Below are 22,616 nucleotides of genomic sequence, written 5' to 3' on the forward strand. Positions count from 1 at the left end.
CTGGACCCTGGAAAGAGAGGAATAGGGGGAGATCATGATAAACCCAACTAGGTACACACATACTTCTTGAGGCAGCATGGCTTGGTGGTTAGACACAACGTGAGCTCACATCCAGGGTGTGCCACTTATTAGATGTGTAACTTGGACAAGTTTCTTAATCTCTCTGTGCTTCAGTTTTTTTGTCTGTAAAGTGAGGATACTGAAATACCTACCTTATAAGATAATTTGAAATTAAAATAAATTAATGTTATCAATGGAAAACTCAGTCTCTCAGTTAGATATTTTAAACACTGCTTAGTGATTTGCATGCAAGTTGTTCTCATACATATGAGGAAGTCCACTGGTAGGCTGAGTCAAAGAACAAATTTATAGACAGACTTTATAAAGGAGAGGGGAAAGAGGGAAGAAAAAAATGGCAACGATCTGGGAATAGTGAATCCTGTTTGCACAATTTGGGGATAAATTCATAGCTAGAAGCTAGAAAAGCGATTAGCTTGGGTGTTCTGTCCAAAACTGGTCCTTGAATAGAAATATGTAAAACAAGACAAAACAGTTTCAGTTGTTTGTGTCTTCTTCAGAAAATCTTGAGAGTTTAGCCATGGGAAAGACATTCCAGGCGGTCTCCACAATGTCTGTTCACCAGCACCTCTACCTTAGTTAGGTCAGGTAGGTAGACCTGTGAGAATTCTCAACACACATAAAGCATAAATAACAATCCTTGTTACACAGTAAGCAGTATGATTATTCTAAGGTAGTTTAACTTCAAGGGAAAGGAGATTAGGAATGGACCATTAAGCCTAAGGATAGAATGGAGAGAAGTAGGTGCAGGGGGAACACTACTTATTTCTCACCCAAGATGGTAAATTGCTCATCCTTAGCTGGAGGTAGTTCAACCACTACTACATAATAGTGTGAAATTTTGACAACACATTGATTATTGCACTCAGAATGTCTATAGGTGTGCATTTGGTTGGCAGGAGAACTAAAGACACGCTTGGATGAGAAGATTAAGCTTTACAACTGGAAGTACCCAGGACTACTAAAAATAATTCGACATACGAAGAGAGAGGGTCTTGCTCAAGCACGCAACACTGGCAGGAAAGTGGCCACAGCTGATGTGATTGCCATCTTGGATGCTCATGTTGAAGTGAACGTTGGGTGGTAAGGCTCCAGGAGATTTCTTCTCCTAAGAAAGGGGAGAAGGGAGATATTGAAAATGTACTAAATAAAAGACAGGGTATTATGGAAATAGGGAAAGATAACACCAGACCTCAAACAAAGAAAATATCCAAAGACAGGGTGTTTTTACTCAGGGAATTTGGTTGACTAAGGAAGTGTTTTAGTGTTATGGAAGAAAAAAAAAAAAAAGAAAAAAAAGAAAATAACTGTGGGCTTGGAGTGTTGATAACCTTGGAGTTGACAAACTTGGAGTGCTGACTTTGCCAAATAACTTTGTGACTAAATAAGTCACACCTAACTAGACTTTTATGTCCTTAACTATAAAATTGAAGAAATTATCTTTTGATAATTCCTAAGGTTTTTCTCAGCCCTGAAATTACATGATACAGAGAAAGTTGTGTTCTTTGGAGAATCAAATAGTAAATAGACATAATTTTGGAAACAGGGAGATCCAAAGAGTTAATGTAAATTTAGGCAGAATGCCAATAGTCTTGTTCATAATGACTTGAGAGTGATATTTGGGTACCAATTCCAAATCTGTTATTGACATAGGTCCGCTGCTAGCAGCTTCAAGTATCCTGAAAACTGCAAAGGTTCTCTGCACTGTGGAGTATCCTACTCACAGCCCAGCACAGCATAAGTGAAAAAGGTGCTCAATGTCAGGGCAAGGTGCTTGAAGAAGTTTTGTTTGCTTGCTTCTTCTACTTCCTTTCATATCCAACCTGGATTTGTTACACACTCTTCTTCTAGGGCAGAGCCCATTTTGGCTCGGATTCAGGAAGACCACACTGTGATTGTGTCTCCTGTGTTTGATAATATTCATTTTGATACCTTTGAACTGGAAAAGTATGCATTGGCAGTTGATGGGTTTAACTGGGAACTATGGTGCCGCTATGATCCACTGCCAAAGGCCTGGTTTGATCTGCATGATGCCACTGCTCCAGTAAAGTAAGTCTGAGGTTTAAGGAACTTGATTAGAACATGGGAAATCAGGGATGGATGGTGTGGGTTTTGTTTATCTTTTATGGTAATGCTGGGAGTGGGTGGGAGAAATGGAGGAGATGGGGTAAAAGAGGATAGAGAAAAAAAATAAAGGCATTTCAGACTAAGGGCTTTCAAACAAAAAGCAAAGTATATACTGTTTTAAAAAAACATTTGAGGCATTTTAAGCATTTATCAGGATATGAATTAGGGATATGAAGATGAAAAAGGTTTAATTTCATTATAATTCAGGAAGGGCTATGGCAGCATGAGGGTGAAGGAAGGCTACATGTACTTAGTTCAGCCTGAGGGTTTAGGAAAAGCCTTCAGGATTAGAAGGGGCTTGAGTAGACCTTTGGAAGCCAGATCATCATTGGCTTCCTATCGCTCACTGCTATCTTGACCCATTCCTCATCAAGAGGTTAGTAACTCTCTTACTGTGTTTTCTATAGGAGTCCTTCCATCATGGGCATCCTGGCTGCTGACAGGATCTTTCTGGAAGAGATTGGATCTCTGGATGGTGGGATGCTGGTCTATGGAGGAGAGAATGTGGAACTCGGCTTGAGGGTGGGTACATTTCCTTCTCATTATGAGAAAAAGCAGAGGGGAAAATAGTTGGAGAGTTGGATGGTCTTTGGAATTCTGGAAGAAGGCTGAATGTCATTGGCTCAAGAGATGGATAAACTCTCATGCTTCCGAGTCACTAGAAATAGGCAGTAAAACTTCTGGAGTGGAGCTTTCTGGTAGAGGTTTATATAATCTGGGAGATATGGATGGAAAGACATAGAACTGAGACTCAGCAGATGGTATTCTTATTTACCTTAAGGGGAATAAGCATTCCAAGCATTTTCTAAGCATCTTCTAGATCTCATGCTTAAAATATCCCTCCTATAGTATTCCTTTTGAATACTGAAATTCTAGAGTATTCCTGAAATTCTATGCCTGAGACCAGGTGATCTCTAGTCCATTACAGTATCTAGAAGCATGAGATATTTTCTAAAGTTTATTCAGACCTACTCCCTTCAATTCCTTTCTACTTGGAACTGATGACCCTAGAACTAGATATTATACCCAATTAAGACCTAAACAGGACCTCACATTTTTGTGTTAACCAACACAGTTTGAGCTTTTATCTGGGTTATACCTTAAGCCACAGTAATAGTTTGACAGAGAAAACTACTGTTCTGCCTGGCTGTCCTGACCAATTTCCCTTTTATGAAATGAATAGAAGCATCCTTATTTCATTTACTTCATAAGGATAATGGCACTGTTAAAATGTAATAAATATTTTTTAAATTAAACTAATTTTTTTCATGATCCATAAATAATTGTTAATGCACCACATGCCATGCTCCATCCAATCCATGCCCTCCTTAATACCCACCACCAGGCTCATCCAGCCTCCACCCCACTCTGCTCCAAAACCCTTAGTTTGTTTCTGAGTCCACAGTCTCTCATGGTTTGTCTCCCTCTCTGATTTTCCTCAACTTACTTCTCCTCTCCATCTCCCAATATTTTAAAATGATTTATGAAGACATTAATTAGAATTCTTGTTTGGCTTCTGTGAGAAAGGCTAAAATAACAGGTTTAAAAAAGATAGAAATTGATTTCTTTTTGCCACAACAGTTTGGACATGAGTGGTTCAGGATTGAGATGGCATCTTCAGGGTGATGGGGACCAAGACTCTTCCATCTTGTGGTTCTGCTATACTCCACACCACACCTGTATTCTATTCATTAGAATGAGGAAGGTGGGGGCGGGCAGAGACAGAGCATGCTTTCTTTTTAAGGCCACTACTTGAAAGTTGTATATGTTATTTCCCTCAAATCCCACTGGCCACTGCTGGTCATATGGCCACTGGTGAGCAAAAGAGTGTGGGAAATGTAGATTTCAGCTAGTTGCTTATGTGTGCAGTTATTTCTTCTACAACAATAAATGTAGAAAGGAATAGGTATTGAGTATACAGTTAGTCTCTAGCACAAAAATATAAATGCAGAAATAATTATTTTATGCATGGTACTTAGCAAAGTCCTAGGATGACCCTAGCTACATTATGGCCGAGGTTTTCCTACCTACCACTGCTTCCATGAATTTGGAACTCCAATTCCCCAAGTTAGGGCCCCAAGCCTTTCTTACCATTCTGAGTTCCCCATGTTTTTTTTTTTTTCTTCCTTTTTCTTCTGCTGCCACCTCTCTATTTCCATTCCCCTACTCTATATTGAACTCCAATATTTTAGTTTCCACAAGAAATCCTCTTTCTTTTAACATTCTGTGCTTTTTTTTCATAGATTTTGCTGGAGATGTAGGAAGTGTCAGGGAAAGGCCATTCTTTTATTTTTCTTGGCTAAAACAGTTCTACCCATATCTAGTTTCCTTAGTTTGTGTGTGTGACTATTTACCTTTTAAAACCTCTCAGCACGTGTTAAGATCTCCATTTCTCCAGTGACAGATCACGGGGAATAGTAGAACTGCATGGGATGTTTTATTCTGACATCTAGAGGCATGGTAGTGATAGTGCGCATGGGACTGTATAAATGGAGATGGACTGTTGGGGCTGATGCTCAAGAAAGAAAAACCAGCATTTATCGGGCACCTTGTGTATTTCTGACTCCTTGTTGGAGCTTAACAGGCTCACTACCTGGACTCAGAATCCAGCTTTGTCATTTACTTGCTGGTAAATGTGGACAACTTACTTAAATGAGGATAATAATAATACCTACATGGTAAGGATTAAATTCATGAAAAAATTAGGGTAATATTTGCCACAGAGCAAGTCATTGTTGTTATAAAGAGAAGCTTCACGTCCCTCTTTGTGTTACACACACACACACACACACACACACACACACACACACAATGTTTAGCAAGTGGGAATAAATTGAAAGAGTAAAATTTGAAAACTTTTCGTTAAGGATAATAGTTAACGTTACTTCATAAATGGCAATCATGACTTATCTTTTCACTTGAATTTAAGATTTTTTGTGCCATTTTTTTTCCTCTTCTGAATTCCTGTGGATTGGAAACAACCAGCAACTAAAGAAATTGGAGGGAATTTGTATTTGAAATTTTAGATATTTGGCTTCAGAAAATAAAATCTGAAAACAAATCAGTTGTAACCTCCACATGATTTTGGAAACTAATGAAGAGAAACTCAGGGGGATAATGGAAGAAAAGAGCTGTTTCAAGTTAAAAATCATAGACATTTATGAATACTTGTTATGCCATTTCATGCTCCTGACAGTTTTATGCCTTTTTGTGGATAAGCCACCTGAGACTCAGGATGGGGAGTGTTTTGCCCCTAGCTGTCAGGTATTCAGAGATAGAATCAGGATTTGAACACAGGTCAGTCTGGCTTCAAAGCCTGACTTTTTGTCATTGTGCTATTCTGGATTTTGGGGAATGAGGGAGGAGACTCTGTGGGTTCAGAAGTAGAAGAAGGGATGAAAAAATTTTGAAAGTCAGGTAAGGGGACTGACACTTCAGGTGGTTAACTGAACCAGCACAACCTAAGTTGCTCACTCTTATCTCAAAGGCTTCCTTGGGCATGAAGGTAGTAGGTTTCTAACCACTGTCAAATAGGCCAATTAACTCCTAGAAACTGCACGTTTCTTGGGAAACCATGAAGAGAAGACACTGGAGCCATTATGTCAATCTAATACCAATGGACCATTCTACCATCTATCTGGGTGAAGATCATATTTTTAAGCCAAATATTAGAATGTGTGGCCTGAAAAGTAAGTTCGTACCTGTCAGGATGGTAAAGAAGAGTATTTATAGTTATATCATGTTATCATAAGTCATGATATCTTTTAGTCAAGAATTACTCATATTAGTTATCTATTGCTGTGTAGCAGGATTATCACAAAGTTGGCGATTCAAAGCAAGGTGCACTTACCATCTCACAGTTTCTGTGGATTAAGTGTCCATGCATGGCTTAGCAGGGTCGTCTACAAAAGTGCAGTCAAGGTGTTGGCCATGGCTAGTTTCTCATTTAGGATTGACTGGGGAAAGACCTGATTGCAAGCTCATGGGATTGTTGGCGACGCTCAGTTCCTTGAAGCCTTCTAGACTGAAAAAACATTCAGTTCTTTGCTGGCTATCAATTGGAAGCCACCCTTAGTTTCTTCCCCTGTGGCCTCTTCATCATGGTGGTTCACAACATGGTGGCTTGCTTCTTCCAAACCAACATGATAGCATGTCTCTAACCAGAATGACACTGCAGTCTTTTTTAAAGATTTTATTCATTTATTTGACAGACAGAGATCACAATTAGGCAGAGAGGCAGGCAGAGAAAGAGGAGGAAGCAGGCTCCCTGCTGAGCAGAGAGCCCGATGCAGGGCCCAATCCCAGGACCCTGGGATCATGACCTGAGCCGAAGGCAGAGGCTTTAACCCACTGAGCCACCCAGGTGCCCTGACACTGCAGTCTTATATAGTGTAATCACACACATGCAATCATGTGCATCCTTTGACATATTCAATTGACCAGAAGGAGATCACAAGCCCATACTCAAAGGCAGGAGGTTAGAGAGGGGAGTGAACACCAGGAGGCAAGGATCATGGGAGCCCCGAGAGTCTATCTGCCACATTGCTTTATATCTGGCACACAGGACAGAGGGGATCTTGGGAGATGAAGTCTAGTGAGACTGGCTCAGTGTGTGGTGCCTCTTAGGACTTCCATACTTTCTTAAGGATATTAGAGCAGAGGCAACCATTTCATGGTCTGTTCAGAAGATTTCCTGAAAGACATAGGATTTGGGGAGCTATGTGAACTATGGGAGAGAAGCATTTTGGTAGACTTCTAATAAAGGTTGTCTTAGGTAGGTAGGTAGGTTGAGAAGCCACATTGAAATGGGAGTGAGAGGACTGAATTTACATTCTTTAAAAATGATTCCAAAATATGGCCTCCGTGAGTCCATAAGCTATGATGCTTCTTGGTCATGGGCCTAGCCTTCCAGGTGACTTTCTTTTCTTCTTTTACAGGTGTGGCAGTGTGGAGGGAGAATTGAGATCTTACCCTGCTCCAGGATTGCTCACCTAGAGAGACACCACAAGCCCTATGCCTTGGATCTGAGTCTTGCCTTGAAGCGTAATGCTGTGCGAGTGGCTGAAATCTGGATGGATGAATACAAACACATGGTCTATTTGGCCTGGAACATCCCTCTACAGGTTTGTCATGGAATTGAACAGAAGCAGGGAAGAATGAAGGAGGAGGGGGGTGGTAAGAGTAGGAAATGGGAGAGATAAAGTGAAAGTGCCATCCCTGCTCTAAAAAATTAGCATAAAGTCCTCCTGGTGCAATGATAATGGCACCTAACATTAATGCAGTAATGCTATGCTCCAGGCAGCCATTAATCATTGAGACATATCTATGAGGCAGGGTTTGCTTTTATTCTTCCATGTTTACAGACGGAGAAACTGAGGCACAGAGAGTTGAAAGGAATTTGTTTAAGGTGATAAAGTAATAAGGAGCAGAAATACGATTCAAACCAAGGAATCTTCTAGAGTCTGTGTTCTTCATGCATCATCTATACTGAGAGAATCCTTGTGGAGTAGGGCTGGACAACAGGATTTCATGGGACATGGCAGGTGGGATATGGGATGGTGGGAGTAGGGACTGTACCACTGTTGGATGCACACAAATGAGGATGGCCTTCTTGGCTAAGGCTAGCCTCCTGAGGTTGGCATGGTACGCTGTCTTCTGCCCTTGAGCTACAGCTCTGAGCTCAAGCATTCCCCACAGATAACAAGTTATCTTGTTATAATAATCAATTTATCCCCACAGATAACACGTGTAGAAAATCTCCTTCAACCTTTAAATCTTGCTACCAGAATATTCCTTTTGGAAGTCTTTTCTGGCTATCATGAGGAATATTTTGTGTCTTACTGATGTAAATATTATCTCAAATGGGAATCTCCATTAACTCACTCATGGAGGGAAATAAACCCAAGTGGCCGTACTATCCAGGCCTTGCAAGTGCCTTTGAAGCCAGCAGAGATTACTAGGGTTCAAGGTCTTCCCACCTTCCCTGAAAAACTATAATTATCAAGGTTACCTTCCAGACTATCAGGAAAATGTTTCACTCCCTCATGCGTCATTCATACCCTTTGGTGGAGTCAAGGATGTTACAAGGCCTAGAAATATTCCATGTTTTATTTATAGAACTCTGGAATCGATTTTGGAGACATTTCTTCCAGAATGGCACTTCGGAAGAAACTGAAATGTAAAACTTTTGACTGGTATCTGAAAAATGTTTATCCAAACCTGAAGCCAATTCACAACATTGTGGGCTATGGAAGAGTATGTATCATGAAATTGCATCTCAGATTTTAAATATTTGACTATAAAAGACAATGGGACCTGAGTTATATGACAGCTCAGAAAAGCATTTCCAAAATCCATCCTGCTCAGGATTATCTTTCTATCCCTTAACTTCTTTCTCAGGTTTTTGCCCTTGGGCCCTCTCAGTGTCCTTTTATCTCTTGCTCCCCAGAACCCATTTCTTTTTCTTGACTCTGCTTCTGGTTCCTTACTTTGCAAACTGCAGCCCTAGATCTGACCTCTTGATTTCTCAGCCAACCAGGATATCTGGTCTGGCCCCCTTCTCTATATGCACTGTGACTGTCTGATGGGTTGGTGTTCCTAGGAAGGAGCATCACAGCAGGACCATTTGTCTAGTGCAAAGAAAATGGCTCCCAAGATCCCAAACCCTTGCTTCCTTTTGGTTGGTAATTTCTGGCACTCTTGGAGTAGAGGGGAAAATGCATGACCTGGGGAGACTTGAGGGCACTGTTTCTCTGTCTCTTTCCAATGGTGTTTCTGTGTGTTTTGCCCCTTCAGATGAAAAACACGTTGGATGAAAATATCTGCCTGGGTCAGGGACTTGTTTCAAGCAAAACCCCTGTCATGTATTACTGTCACGAATACAGTCTGCAGGTATCTTCCACAATCTCCCCTGCCCCAGGGTGAGTCTGTTGTGGCTCAGCTCCTGGCAACCCTTGTCAGATTCAGACTAAGTGTTAGATGACGGGAAGGCAGGATCAGAGCATCCTGAGCAATGGGTAAGGGTGAAATCCAAACCTGTCCTTTTAACTAAGCACTTCCAAGTGCATTCAAGAGATCAGAGATAGACAGTTCCACTTCAGGTACAGGGAGGATAGGTAGAAAGCATGCCATGTGACATTCATTCAAAATGGTGTTATTTTCATTGACAGTAACCTCAGGTAATACCAATAGTAATGATACCAATAATACCAATAATAATGGTATTATTTTCATTATTTTCATTGACAGCTACCCCATTTTTCCCCTTCCCCTCACTGTCTCCACCATCCTCTCACCACTCCAAGTATGCCCTGAAAGGTAGACAGGTGATGCTACCTGTGGCTTCTTCTGGGGAGAAGGAAATAGGGGCTAGAGAAGAGAGAGGCTGAATGGAAGTTGCTCCATTGAATAGAAGAATCAAACTGGTGATGCAGTCCAGGAACTTTTCCCCTTGAGAATATTCATTTCTATCTTGTTACTTTGCATGTTGCCCTCACAGGGAACGTTTGGTGGTATGTAGGATAGATAAGCATTTCTACCTGACAAATGAAAACCTGAGGCACAAAAACAATCCACTTGTCCATGCTCACCAAGCAAGACAGTATCAGATTAAGAACTGGAAAGGTTTCTTGACAAGTCCATAGCTGGAGCTCATGATGATAGCTTCTAAAGTTCAGGGATGTATGTGTGTGTGTGTGTGTTTCAAAGATAATCTCCCTTGTCTAGGCAAGTCATGATTGTGTTGGAGCCCTTGTACAGAAGCAGGCAGGCTAGTGCCCCCTTCTCAAGCCAGGTGTTCTTCTTAGAGTTAACTGGGTGTTGGGGAGAAAGAAAGGAGAGTGACTCATTGCTACTTAGGAAAGTTCAGTTCTCCATGGTGATCAAGTGCCTAGGGAACCCAATAACTGTCTTCATGCCCTTTATAAGGTCAAAGACTGCCCCACTGACTGTATCTATGACAGACTCTTTTGCTCTCTTTTAGAATGTCTACTATCACCTAACTGGGGAGTTCTATGTGGGACCACTGATTGCAGAGGCACACACTGATGATCACTGCCTGACAGACCCTGGCAATGGGGAGAAGCCCACTTTAGAGCCATGTTCCAAGGCAGCCCAAAACAGACTGCATGTATATTGGGATTTTAAGCTGGTGAGTCACATGTTTTTTTAAAGGATAAGCATATTCAAATACAGTCTACAAGGTTCATATTTGATTTGATAATGTTTTAGAAGGATTGGCTTTGTGGCAGTGTGTAGGGAAAAGACTGAAAAATGAAACTGGGCTTGGAACGCTGAGTCTGTTGGCAGAGGTGGGTGGGTAAGGGAAGCAATATTGGAATCTGGTTAGCTTAACAGTGAAGAGTTTGGGTTCAGTCCTAGTTCAGTCACCATTAGCAAATTTCTTACCCTCTGTGATATTTGGTTTCCTCATTTATAAAATGAAGATCAGAATATCTACTTTACGAGCCTGTTAGGAGGATTAAATGAGATAGTGTGTGTACAGAATTTAGCATGGTGCCTGCACATAGAAAGTATTTAATAAATATTAGCCATTATGATTAATTTTTTAAATAAACATATTATGTATTATTAGCCCCAGGGGTACAGGTCTGTGAATCTCCAGGTTTACACACTTCACAGCATTCACCATAGCACACACCCTCCACAATGTCCCTAACCCCACCACCCTCTCCCTACCCCCCTCCCCCTGGCAACCTTCAGTTTGTTTTGTGAGATTAAGAGTGTCTTATGGTGGGGCACCTGGGTGGCTCAGTGGGTTAAGCCTCTGCCTTCAGCTCAGGTCATGATCCCAGGGTCCTGGGATCGGGCTCTCTGCTCCGTGGAGAGCCTGCTTCCTCCTCTCTCTCTGCCTGCCTCTCTGCCTACTTGTGATCTCTGTCTGTCAAATAAATAAATAAAATATAGAAAAAAAAAGAGTCTCTTATGGTTTGTCTCCCTCCCGATCCCATCTTGTTTCATTAATTCTTTTCCTACCCCCAACCCCACCCCGTTGCATCTCCACTCATATCAGGGAGATCATATGATAGTTGTCTTTTTCCGATTGACTTATTTCGCTAAGCATAATACCCTCTAGTTCCATCCATGCCATCACAAATGGCAAGATTTCATTTCTTTTGGTGGCTGCATAGTATTCCATGGTATATATATACCACCTCTTCTTTATCCATTCGTTTGTTGATGGACACCTAGGTTCTTTCCATAGTTTGGCTATTGTGGACATTGCTGCTATAAACATTCGGGTGCACGTGCCCCTTCGGATCACTATATTTGTCTCTTTAGGGTAAATACCCAGTAGTGCGACTGCTGGGTCATAGGGTAGCTCTATTTTCAGCTTTTTGAGGAACCTCCATGCTGCTTTCCAGAGTGGTTGCGCCAGCTTACATTACCACCAACAGTGTAGGAGGGTTCCCCTTTCTCTGCATCCTTGCCAGCATCTGTCATTTCCTGACTTGTTAATTTTAGCCATTCTCACTGGTGTGAGGTGGTATCTCATTGTGGTTTTGATTAGTTTTATTATTAATGATAATCAGAGAATCTGGAGCCCTGGGCTGAAATTGATAGGGACTAGTGTAAAGGCCTGACTTTAATTTCAGTATCAATTGACTAAGAACAGGGTGGAAGGAATCTGGCAGAATTCACAAGACAATGACATAATGGACTTGACTGACTATAGCCTATGTGTGAATTTGCTGTGGGATGGGGCTGCCTTATCCACATTGGTGGAGACGTGATGTCCTGATGAAGGGAGGCAATGCTCTGTCTGTGATGGCATTTCTGAACATTCTGGTATTGTGTTAGGTTCAGGGGCTACATTTTGATAGACACAGATCAATCTAACTCTTTTACTTCTAACTTAAAGCTAACAACTCTTTTTGAAAATCTTCTTTCCAGGAAAACATATATATGCACTTATGTGTACAATTTTGCTTACAATTTCAGAGGGGTTTTGGATCCTAGTAAGTCTTTTTGAATTAGGCAATATCAGTGAGAAGGAGGAAGGTGGTAAGTTGTGTTTCTGCTCTTCACTTCCTGCTCTACATGGACCTACATGTAATTCTCTAAAAGGCTATGCTCCCTCTTATCTTAGGCTTTTGTGTACGTATTGCTCCCTCTCCTCCCACCTCTTTACTGGGCCAACTACAAAATGTTCCTCTGGCTTTAGACACTGTCTTCTTTGAGAAGCCATCTGTGACTCCAGAGGATGAGGATGAGTGATTTGTGCTCTCAGGGCCCTTCCTACAGATTTTATCTCATGATTACTTCTAAGTATCTCCTCACTTGCATCTTTTCATCACTAGACTGTGAGATGGAGGACAGGGCCTGGGTTTTGTTGTTTTCTCTCTGGCATCTAGCAAAATGCCTAGAGCATGACACACACTCAATAAATAATTGCAGAACAAATGAAAGATTGCCAAGTCTGGAGGTACTAGCTTAGAGAAATGAGCCTAGAGAAAAGATGATGCTGATTTCATGAGGAAGAGGGATTAGATTTGTTCAGTGTCTACAGGAGGGCAGAATTGAGACCAGTGACTTTAGATCAAGGAGGCAGAGTTCAACTTAATGTAAGGGCAGGGGAAGGCTTTCTCATAGCCTGACGGCTTAAGCTATTCTACAGAATAATGGGCTGCCTAGCGAGATGGTGAGTTTTCTGTCGATGGCAGTCACCAAGCAGAGCATGTTTGATAGGCAGGCTGAGTGTGCCAAATGTGAGTTTTCAATATCCTTAGTGGTATCTTTTTTTTTTTGTGCAGAAAATACTATCACAGGTTTACCTTAGTTTTAAAAATTAATATAAATTTATTTAAGTTCTAATTAAAGACCTATCATTTTTGTTTAAGCTTTTACATTCAGCTTAGAAATCTTATTATTTTATTTAAACCTATCAGGTTTAAACAATCACTTTTTTTTCATATCCAATCTGCATGACTTTTACTTATTTTTCTTGCCATATTACATTAGCTAGAATTTCAAGTACTATGTTGAATAAGAGTGATGAAAATGAATATCCTTACTTTGTTTCCAAATGCAGGGGGAAAGCATTGAGTCTTCCATTTTTGCATATACATTAGCAGTAGATTTTTTGTAGATCCTCCTTATCAAATTGATATAATTTATCTGAATTTCTAACTTGCTAAAAAATATTTTTATTGTGAATGTGAGTTGCATTTTGTCAAATGCTTTTCCTTTGTCAATTGATACGATCATGTTTTTTTCTTCTTTAGTTTGTTGATACAATGGATTACACTGATTAATTTTCTAGTGTTGAAACAGCCTTATGTGCCAGGAATAAATCACACTTACTCATGGTGTACACTTCTTTTCATACTTTATTATATTTAGTTTGCTTGTATGTTGTTGAAGATTTTTGTGTCTAGGTTCATTAGACATAATGACCTGCAGCTTTTTCCTTTTCTTTTTTTTTTCTTTTTGGTACTGTCTTTGGTTTTAGTATCAAGGTAATACTGGCCTCATAAAATGAGTTAGGAGGTGTTTCCTCTTTCTAATTGATAAAATTTGTTCTGTTGACAAAAATTTAGAATAGATCAGTTTCTGAAAGAGGCATTTCTGAAAGAGATTTTTTGGAAGAGATTGTCTTAAATCGGTGCTAATCCTTCTTTAAATGCTTGGTATAATTCTTCAGTGGAAACATATGGGCCTGGAGGTTTCTTTTCCAGGGGACTTTAAAAATGATGAATTAAAATATTTTAAAACCCTTTGGTCTTGTGTGTGCCCCACAAGTTCCTGCTTCTACTCAAAATTATCAGCACAATCCCCTGAGCTTGAAGCCAAGTTCAGTGAACCTGGTTTCTGCTTTGGAACACCCAAGCATGGTCACTTTGCTCCTTGCACACTTCCTGCATTCAGACCTACCTGACAGCTTTCTAGGCCTGTGTGCACAGGGGATGTGCTGGCCTGGCAGGCCATCTTCTTGGAGCTCAAACTGAAAAATTTTTTAATGGTTCAGGGTTATTCAGATCATTCTTTTCATGTTGATTGAATTTTGGTTTATGGTTTTTGAGGAATTGGTCCATCTCTTCAAATTTATGAGAATAAAGTTATTTGCAATAGTGAATTAATTTATTTATATAAGTGACATTATATTAGTTTTAAGCATATAGCATAATATACCTAATGTATGCCTATATTGCAAAATGATCATCACAATAAGTCTAGTTAACATCCACCACCACACATAGTAGAAAAACATTTTTTCCTTGTGATGAGAACTTTTAAAATCTACTCTCTTAGCAACTTTAAAGGGGACTTTACAATTTAATCAATCCCCTTAAACATTACATATTGTATTTATAAATTTAATACATTACATTTTCTTTCTTAAGAATGTCAATTATCTGATTTTAAATTAATGATTCTTAAATTCTATTATATGTTTCAAAAGTGTTCGCAATTTGGTAAGATTTCACAAACTTTATTCAATTACACATTTTAAAATTGTTATCACAAGGTTCATCTGTAAGACAATGTTTTTAAAACTTAGCAGGTACTTTAAAATAGTAACTCTACTCAGAATCTTTAACAAATACTATTTGTTTGAGTCCTTTAACATCTTTACTTGATCCTAAATCTCCCGGGAATTAAACATAGTAGTTGTGTTAAAGAAACAATTATAACATCCCAAACATTTTCAGGTTTGCCTTTCCAAGAGAATTTTGGAAAGATCACTTTCTCAGCTGGGGGAAGTTGCTGACAGAATATAGCTTCTGGCTGGGTGTGAGGTCTGGAGCTGCAGGACATGCAGGGGAATTTTGCCCACTTCTCCAATGTCCAACCCAGGTCCCTTTTCAGGTCACTGTGTCAAGAAGTCCAGAAGTTGAAGAGGGAGAGGGGATCAGGTAGCTCATGAGTCAATTCACTCTGTATTAGCTGTTCCTATCCACCTTATCTTGGGATCACAGTTCTTTAAGGTAAGAAAGTTGTAGGCACGACTTATACATTCATCTGCTAAAAAGCTACCAAAGATACTTTTCAGAATTGAGAGGGAGATAAGATTAGATAATGCTTTTGTCTTCCAATTCCATGATTCAGGGTTTGAGTCAACCAGAGGAGGTATGACTTCTGAAAGCCACAAGAGAGATGACATTAGTGACTGAGAAGGGACCCAGTTTGAACATCTGGACTTGGAAATGAGGAGCAGAGTTGCGAGTAGTGGGGTAGCTGAAATAATGGAGAGTTGGGGTAGAGGTCATCGTGCAGAAGTCTTCTGCAGGGAGTGACACAAAGACGAGCTCTGGGAGAGGCAGTGAGAATGAGGAGACCAGACACAGTCAGTGTTCAAGAAATAAAAAGGAAGAGATACCTGTGGGGATGCTGTCATGCCAGTGGGCACAGGTACAGAAGGCAGTTTAGCTTTCTGTATGAACACTAGTGACACTAATCAAAACTCCCAAATTAATTATGACCCTTTTATGGTGCTCATTTTCTTTTAACAAACTATAGAAATGATCCCTGAAAGTATAGTCTTCTCATTTTCTTTTAAGACAATATTTAAAGAATAATATAAAATGTGAGTCAAAATTAATATAGAAAATATCTTATATTTATCATAGCAAAATATTAGGAAAAATTAAATGCCCAACAGTAAGGGAGATTTCTGTGCATCCCCTGAATATTGAACTGAATATGACATAGTCATTCAAATTATATCCTCAAAAAGTATGTTTTCAAATATTAATTGGAAAATGCACATGAGATATTAAACTATGGTATTAAACTTAAAAAACAGGATATACAAACTATATAGATAATGTTATCCTATTGCAAGTGCTTCTAATTTTTGAAATATGTTTTCCAAATTAAAAGAAAGAACACCCCCAATTGAAATCAGAGAGGGAGATGAACCATGAGAGACTGTGGACTCTGAGAAACAAACTGAAGGTGTTGGAAGGGAAGGGAGTGGGGGGTTAGGTGAGCCTGGTGGTGGGTATTAAGGAGGGCACTTATTGTATGGAGCACTGGGTGTGGTTCATCAACAATGAATCTTGGAACACTGAAAAAATAAAATTAAATTAAAAAAATAAAATAGATAAATTTAAAAAATAAAATAAAAGAAGAAGCACATACTCCTTCCATTAAAGTGGAAAATAAACAAAACCAAAAATTCCTTAAAAACTGAAGGGCAACACCCCCCAAATAAAAACCAAACCAAAAATGTATAAGATCCAGATAAACACAATGTAAAAGAAACTAGAGAATAGTCTGAAGAAGGCTTAAAGAATACTTCCAAAGGGCATGTCACATGGAAGTGGAAAGAAAATAGAAAAAAAATGAGTCACTGACTTCATCTAAAAAAACACAATACATTAAAATAGCCAAGATTTATTGAGTACATATAATGTACCAGGCATTATCTAATTTAATCCTTACATATATCTTATAAGAGAAATATTATCATTAGCTCTACTTTACTTATGAAGTTACTAAACCACAGAGAAGTCAAATACTATAACCAAGGTCACACAGATTAAATGTCCAGATTCAAACACGGAATCTTATCCACTGTTGTTATCACCTCATTGCTTGGGAAGTCTGATCCTGGAAGGGAGGAAAGCACTGAATTTTGGTAAGGTTTTTTTCTCCTCTAATACTGGGGGAAAAAAAGTCAGTAGAAAAAGAATCTGCCCAGAGGGAAAGACTAATGTTAAACAGGAAGTGTTTCTCTGGCATCCACTTCAGAGCACAGGGGCTGCTAGGAGCAGAGACAGAGGCAGGGCAGCTCCTTTGAGACCACCCACAAGCAGTGTCCAGAGGGTCACTCCAGGCACTTGGGGGAGGGGCTAGTCTGGCTGGCAGTGTGATAGGCTCAACAAAGTGAAAAAAAAAGGGGGGGGGCATTTAGTGAAAGTGAACATCAAGGGATGGGGACAAGGGATAAAGAGTGCTGAGGAGATCTGGAAGCGTAACCCTAAGGAGTAAGCCACATTTTAAGCCGGATTGCTGTAGGCACATTTGTGGCCAGGCCTGCTTGGTTGGTGGACCCTCTCTAGGAGCACCCTATGGGCTACAAGCAGAACCCACAGAGAGGAGAAGTGGAGGTCAGAGGAGGAGTTCAAGAAGCAGGGGACCCTGTGTGACTGCTGACACTGGGGAGGTGCACCTGGGGGAATCCAGTGTGGCCAGGGCAGCAAGTTTAAGGGAGCAGTGTCGGTGGGGGTGGAGAATGCATTTTGTAATGGAAAGAAATCAGAGGAGGCAGGGTTTTGGACATACTACTGCAGCCCTGCTTGGTGTTGAAAAACTTGGTAGTGTAAGTTCCAAAGTGGGACTGTGAGATCAGGGTCTCTCATTAGACATTTAAAGGAAGGCTGTTAACTCAGGATGACAGCAGAGGGCAGGGGGGATAAAGGGAGAACAACTTCGTGGAGGCACTGAAACAGATTCTGTGAGAGGTTCCTGCAACATGGTGGAGAGGGGTGTAGGGAATGGGAGGGCTAGGAGACCAGGACAGCACCAGGACAGATGGCACGATGACAGTTGTTGAGCCATAAGGTCTAGGTGAAACATAAGAACAAAGAGAAGAAAAAAAAAAGAACAAAGAGAAGGATGACCCTTCCTCTCCTTCCCCCATTAGAATGGGAGGAGGCAGAGATGTACTGATCTATTACACATCTTTCATGTCAGGCACAAGAGGCTCAAAAAATATCAACCAATTAATTTTATTCAATTAATATTAATTTTAACCCCAATATTAACTATAAACCCATTTTACAGATGAGGAAATTGAGACTTAGGCTAGGTAATTTACCTAGGGCCCTCTGTTGTATGTGGTGGAGTAGAGACTTAGCCCAGACTTTTTGGCTCCTAAGCCCATAGTGTTTCTGCTAGTAACCGTGGTGAAGACCCCAGGACAGAATAGGTAGGAACTGCCCTTCTCTCCATCCCCCCTCCAATCAACAGTGGTAGAAAAAACAGGCTGAGGTGCCTGAATGTAGCTTCTGCTCCTCTGGCCACTGAGCCTTACTGAAGAGGGAGGGAGAATCCTGATAGATTTCATGGGCTTAGGGGTGTAGATGTGGAAAGGAAGGCCAAGTAGAGAAGGACCATGGCTCTCCAAGATGTGTCATATCTAGACAGTCACACTCCTTGATGAGAGGTGGACGATAACGGAAACCCAGCACTGCCTTGCTTACTCCTAGGTCTATGGTTAGCCTGCCATGATACTAGTGAAGAAAACAGCAGGTGGTCTAACTCTACCCTTTGCTCCATTTCTCCTCTGGATGACTGGCAGAAGATTGAGGGACCCTTCAAGCATGTCACTGACCACAGCAGGAAGAACAGGAGCAGGGATGATGAGGGCATTTCAATACCTTAACTCTGTCTCTTTTCCCATCCAGGGAAGAGCCGTCATGAACAGAGCCACCAAGCGATGTCTGGAGTTGAAGAAAGACTCTTCAGGCATCTATGTGCTTGTACTTCAGAACTGCACCACACAAGCGTGGACAATACAGTATACCATGCGAAACTGGGGGTCAAACTAACATCCGGTGATCCTCAGAGAGCCTTGATTTGGGATACCAGTTCTTGCCCCTGAAATGGCTTCTACTCCTAATGCTGCTCAAAATGGGAGAGGGTGAGAACAGGAAAGTGGGTGTGTATGTTTACTGTGACTTAGGCTTGCAACACACAGACTGTGGGGAGGTAAGGTCCATGCATGTGTCAAAATGTCCAGGCTGGAGATGGGTAAGGAAACTCTCCCCCCAGCTTCCCTTGGAAAGTCATGCTATATATCAAATGCCATTATTGGAAACTCTTCGAAATAAGCACCATCATCTGGCTGCTATGTGGGGACAGAATTAGGAGGGTGGAAGTCTGTCGTTGACTTCTGCCAACACTACTTAGTCTTCATGCCTGACAACTACTATTGCCATCTGCCCCACACATCCTCCCCCAGCCCATCTGCTCAGAGACTCCCCAGACATCCTGGGGGCTGCTCCATGGGAGACGTTGGGTCATCCTCAGGCTGGCAGCATGACAATGATTCTGGTGGCCCCAGCAATCTAAAGGTGTGTGGCCCCTGCTGTTCCCCTTTCCTGAAGTGTCCTGCAAGATGCAGCAAATAGACAAGCAATCTTTAAACATTCCTCCAGCATCCCCCCACAGCAGTTTTATTTGGATTACTCAACCTCTCCCATACCAAAGAGATTCTGAAGGCTGAGGGGGAGGAGAGAATGTGTCTCCACTAATCCCAGCTCTGCACAGTGCATAGAGAATGGTAGAAAAGTCCAAGTCCATCTGAGTCTTTAAGGAGCTTAAAACACTTAATAGACTTTACTACCTATTCCTTCTATTCTCCCTGCATATTATGGAGAAATTGAGACTTGAAACAGGGGGGCATCACTTACTGGGACACCAAGAAGGGATTGCAGGCACAAACTTAAAACCAAGAGTCCTTACTGCTATCTGCTGGGTAAGTCCTTTTCCCCTAGTTGGTAAGTTGGGAAGTTATGTCTGGGATGCATATTTTGGTAAGGTCCCGGTGGTTGGGCACCATGATAGGAGAAGAGGTAGGATGTTATATGTGTATGTTGTTTTGTGGGCTCACCTTTCAAGGATGTGCAAACTGGCCCCTTCCTTAAGACGGTCACCTTTTCTTTTTAGTTTTATGTCAGTGCTACTGGGGTATGATTCTGGGAATGATTAGGCTTCCTTTAGGCATTAGGCAGACAAGACACTGATAATTTAGTACAGAATTAAATCAGCTAATTTTTTAAAAGTGCATAAGTCACAAGTGTAGAGCTTGATAAAACCTTCACAGTGACCAAATCCATATCAAGAACTAAAACATTATCATAGGTAAGGTCTTATGATGAAAAAATTAAGGAATGGGATAAATGGTAAGCAAATGTATAACTTCTAGTTTCTTCATAGCAAATTGAAGGGAAAATGCAATTTATAGCAAAGCTTTCTTTTTTTAAAAGCTTGTACCCAATAGAAAGATGGGTAAAAAAATACGCAATATCCTTAAACACATGAAAAGATATTTAATCTCACTCAGAGAAATGCAAATTAAAATGATACTGAGATAAATTTTCACTTAAATATGTGAAAATTAAAGAGTATGATAGCACATTCTGTTAGCAAGGTTGTGGGAAACAGGTAATCTCATATTTTGATGATAGGGATGCAAACTGGTACAGTCATTTTGGAGGGATATTTGGCAGTATTTAAAAATACTATAGGTGTACCTGGGTGGCTCAGTCGGTTTAGTGTTTGACTCTTGATTTCCGCTCAGGTCATGATCTCAGGATGCTGAGGTCAAGCCTCAGGTCAGGCTCCACTCTCAGTAGGGAATCTGCTTGAGATTCTCTTTCTTTCTTTTTACCCCTGCACCCCACTCATGCACATGTGTGTGTTCTCTCTCTCAAATAAATACATAAATCTTAAAAAAACTATACACACATTTTCTTTCTGGTGCAATTCTACTTTGAGAAATTCACACCTCCAAAGAATAAGAAAATACTTATGTGTAAATGAATTATTTGCTGTATTGAATTTAATTGTAAAATGTTGGAAATGAACTATAATGTTCAGACATTGGCGAGTGGTTGAATACACCCATGCGATGGAGTACTATGCAGCTCTGGAAAAGAAATAGGAACATTTCTTTGAACTGATATGGAATGATTTCCAGTGTGGAAAAAAAGGAAAATCATATTTATAGTTTTTACTTTTCAGGTAAGAGATAAAGGGAAAATATACATATATCTGTTCATTTATGCAAAATGAAACATAAGAATAAACCAGAAACTAGTGAGATCAGTTACTTATGGGTAGTACTGGTTGGAAATAAGATGGAAATGATTGAGGGCGCCTGGGTGGCTCAGTGGATTAAGCCGCTGCCTTCGGCTCAGGTCATGATCTCAGGGTCCTGGGATCGAGGCCCGCATCGGGCTCTCTGCTCAGCGGGGAGCCTGCTTCCCTCTCTCTCTCTCTCTGCCTGCCTCTCTGTCTACTTGTGATCTTTCTCTGTCAAATAAATAAATAAAATCTTAAAAAAAAAAAAGATGGAAATGATTGAGGATTAAAACAGGATAGAATGGATTGGGGAGAGTGACATTTCTCAAAATATACATTTTTCTGTAATTTAGACTTTTAAAATCATGTTATGTTTCATGTTAGGTTCAAAACATAAATATACAAACCCAAAAAGGATAAAGGGAAACCCAAAATGGAGTGCAAACATAAACAAATTAACCTACTTACATTTCTGTATTTTCATTCATTCTGAGCATACTCAGAATCCAGCATGCAGATCTTGGTTTCTGAATATTTTCCAGTAAATGAATTAGGGCTCCTTGCAGAAATGGCTGATTTTAGGGTTGGGGTCTTAGACATTTTCCTGTGCTAGAAAATAAGGAAATGCTCCAAGAGTGATGTCACAATCTGTAGCAGCCAGATCCAAGGGGTTCTCACTGGCCAAATCTAGGGAAATTTGAGCATTAAAATAAATAATGCTTTTATTGTATAGATTAAAAGTCATAGAATAAAATAAGAATCCATGAGTTCATACCCAGGAAGGAATGGATGGACATATAGATGAATGATTGTATAGGGAGAAGGGAAAGCTCTTCCTTAAAGTAGACTGCCAGTTAAAAAATGTAGGAAGAAATCTGGAATTAGAAAATTATTTGACAACCTATAGTTAAAATTGTTTCAGGTAAGAATCTTAAATGGATGTAAAAATTAATGGGTGATGAGAAACAGAATACATATATAGTATCAAAGTAACCCTCCAGAAGATATTTGTTAACTACAAAGAGAAAACTGTAGTTTTATGGTCGAGAAATCTGACAGACACCATCTTAGCCGAGTAATCAATGCTAATATCACCAGTTACAGGACAAATGAGTGTCACATGCCTTCTGATAAGATGCACACAGAAGATAACATCATTTCCAATGGGGTTCTTGCCCCCAGTACAGAACCTGAATCTACAATTTTGAGGAAACAATTAAGCCCAAATAAATCTCCTCCAAAATAAATGGTCTGTGTGCTTCAAAGTGTCAAAGTTATGAAAGACAAAGAAAGACGGAGAAACTTCCCCAGACTAAAGGAGACAAAGAGTCTCGAAAACTATATGTAACATGTGGTCCTGGACAGGAATCTGGGCCTGAGGGGAAATTAGTTTTCCTTTGGTTATAAAGAACAGCAGTAGATGACTGATGAAAAATTCAAATAAAGTTTATTGATCAGACAACAGTAATGTCTCAATGTTATTTTCCTGATTTTGATCACTGTACTCTGTTTATATAAGTATATAAGAGGCTGTCCTTGATTTTACAAAGTACTCTGTGGATGGATTGGGGGGAGGGGCATTATCTTTGAGATTAAATGTATTATACTACATATAACCTCCTTAGCAAAGAGACCTA

The 22,616-nt window shown here is 40.3% G+C and overlaps 1 protein-coding gene across 1 annotated transcript in view; it reads left to right on the top strand.

The window, feature by feature from the left end:
* The window catches only part of GALNT8 (polypeptide N-acetylgalactosaminyltransferase 8), a 50,960-nt gene extending 32,238 nt beyond the window's left edge, over positions 1 to 18,722 (top strand). Inside the window, 8 exon segments of the mRNA XM_047741469.1 lie at positions 978 to 1,161; positions 1,930 to 2,127; positions 2,613 to 2,727; positions 7,143 to 7,328; positions 8,323 to 8,460; positions 9,001 to 9,096; positions 10,187 to 10,354; positions 18,579 to 18,722. Of these exon segments, the coding sequence (XP_047597425.1) occupies positions 978 to 1,161; positions 1,930 to 2,127; positions 2,613 to 2,727; positions 7,143 to 7,328; positions 8,323 to 8,460; positions 9,001 to 9,096; positions 10,187 to 10,354; positions 18,579 to 18,722 (1,229 nt within the window).
* Positions 18,723 to 22,616: the final 3,894 nt, after the last annotated feature.

This window comes from Lutra lutra, chromosome 8 (genome assembly GCF_902655055.1).
Source record: "Lutra lutra chromosome 8, mLutLut1.2, whole genome shotgun sequence".
In the NCBI taxonomy this organism is placed as follows: Eukaryota; Metazoa; Chordata; class Mammalia; order Carnivora; family Mustelidae; genus Lutra; species Lutra lutra.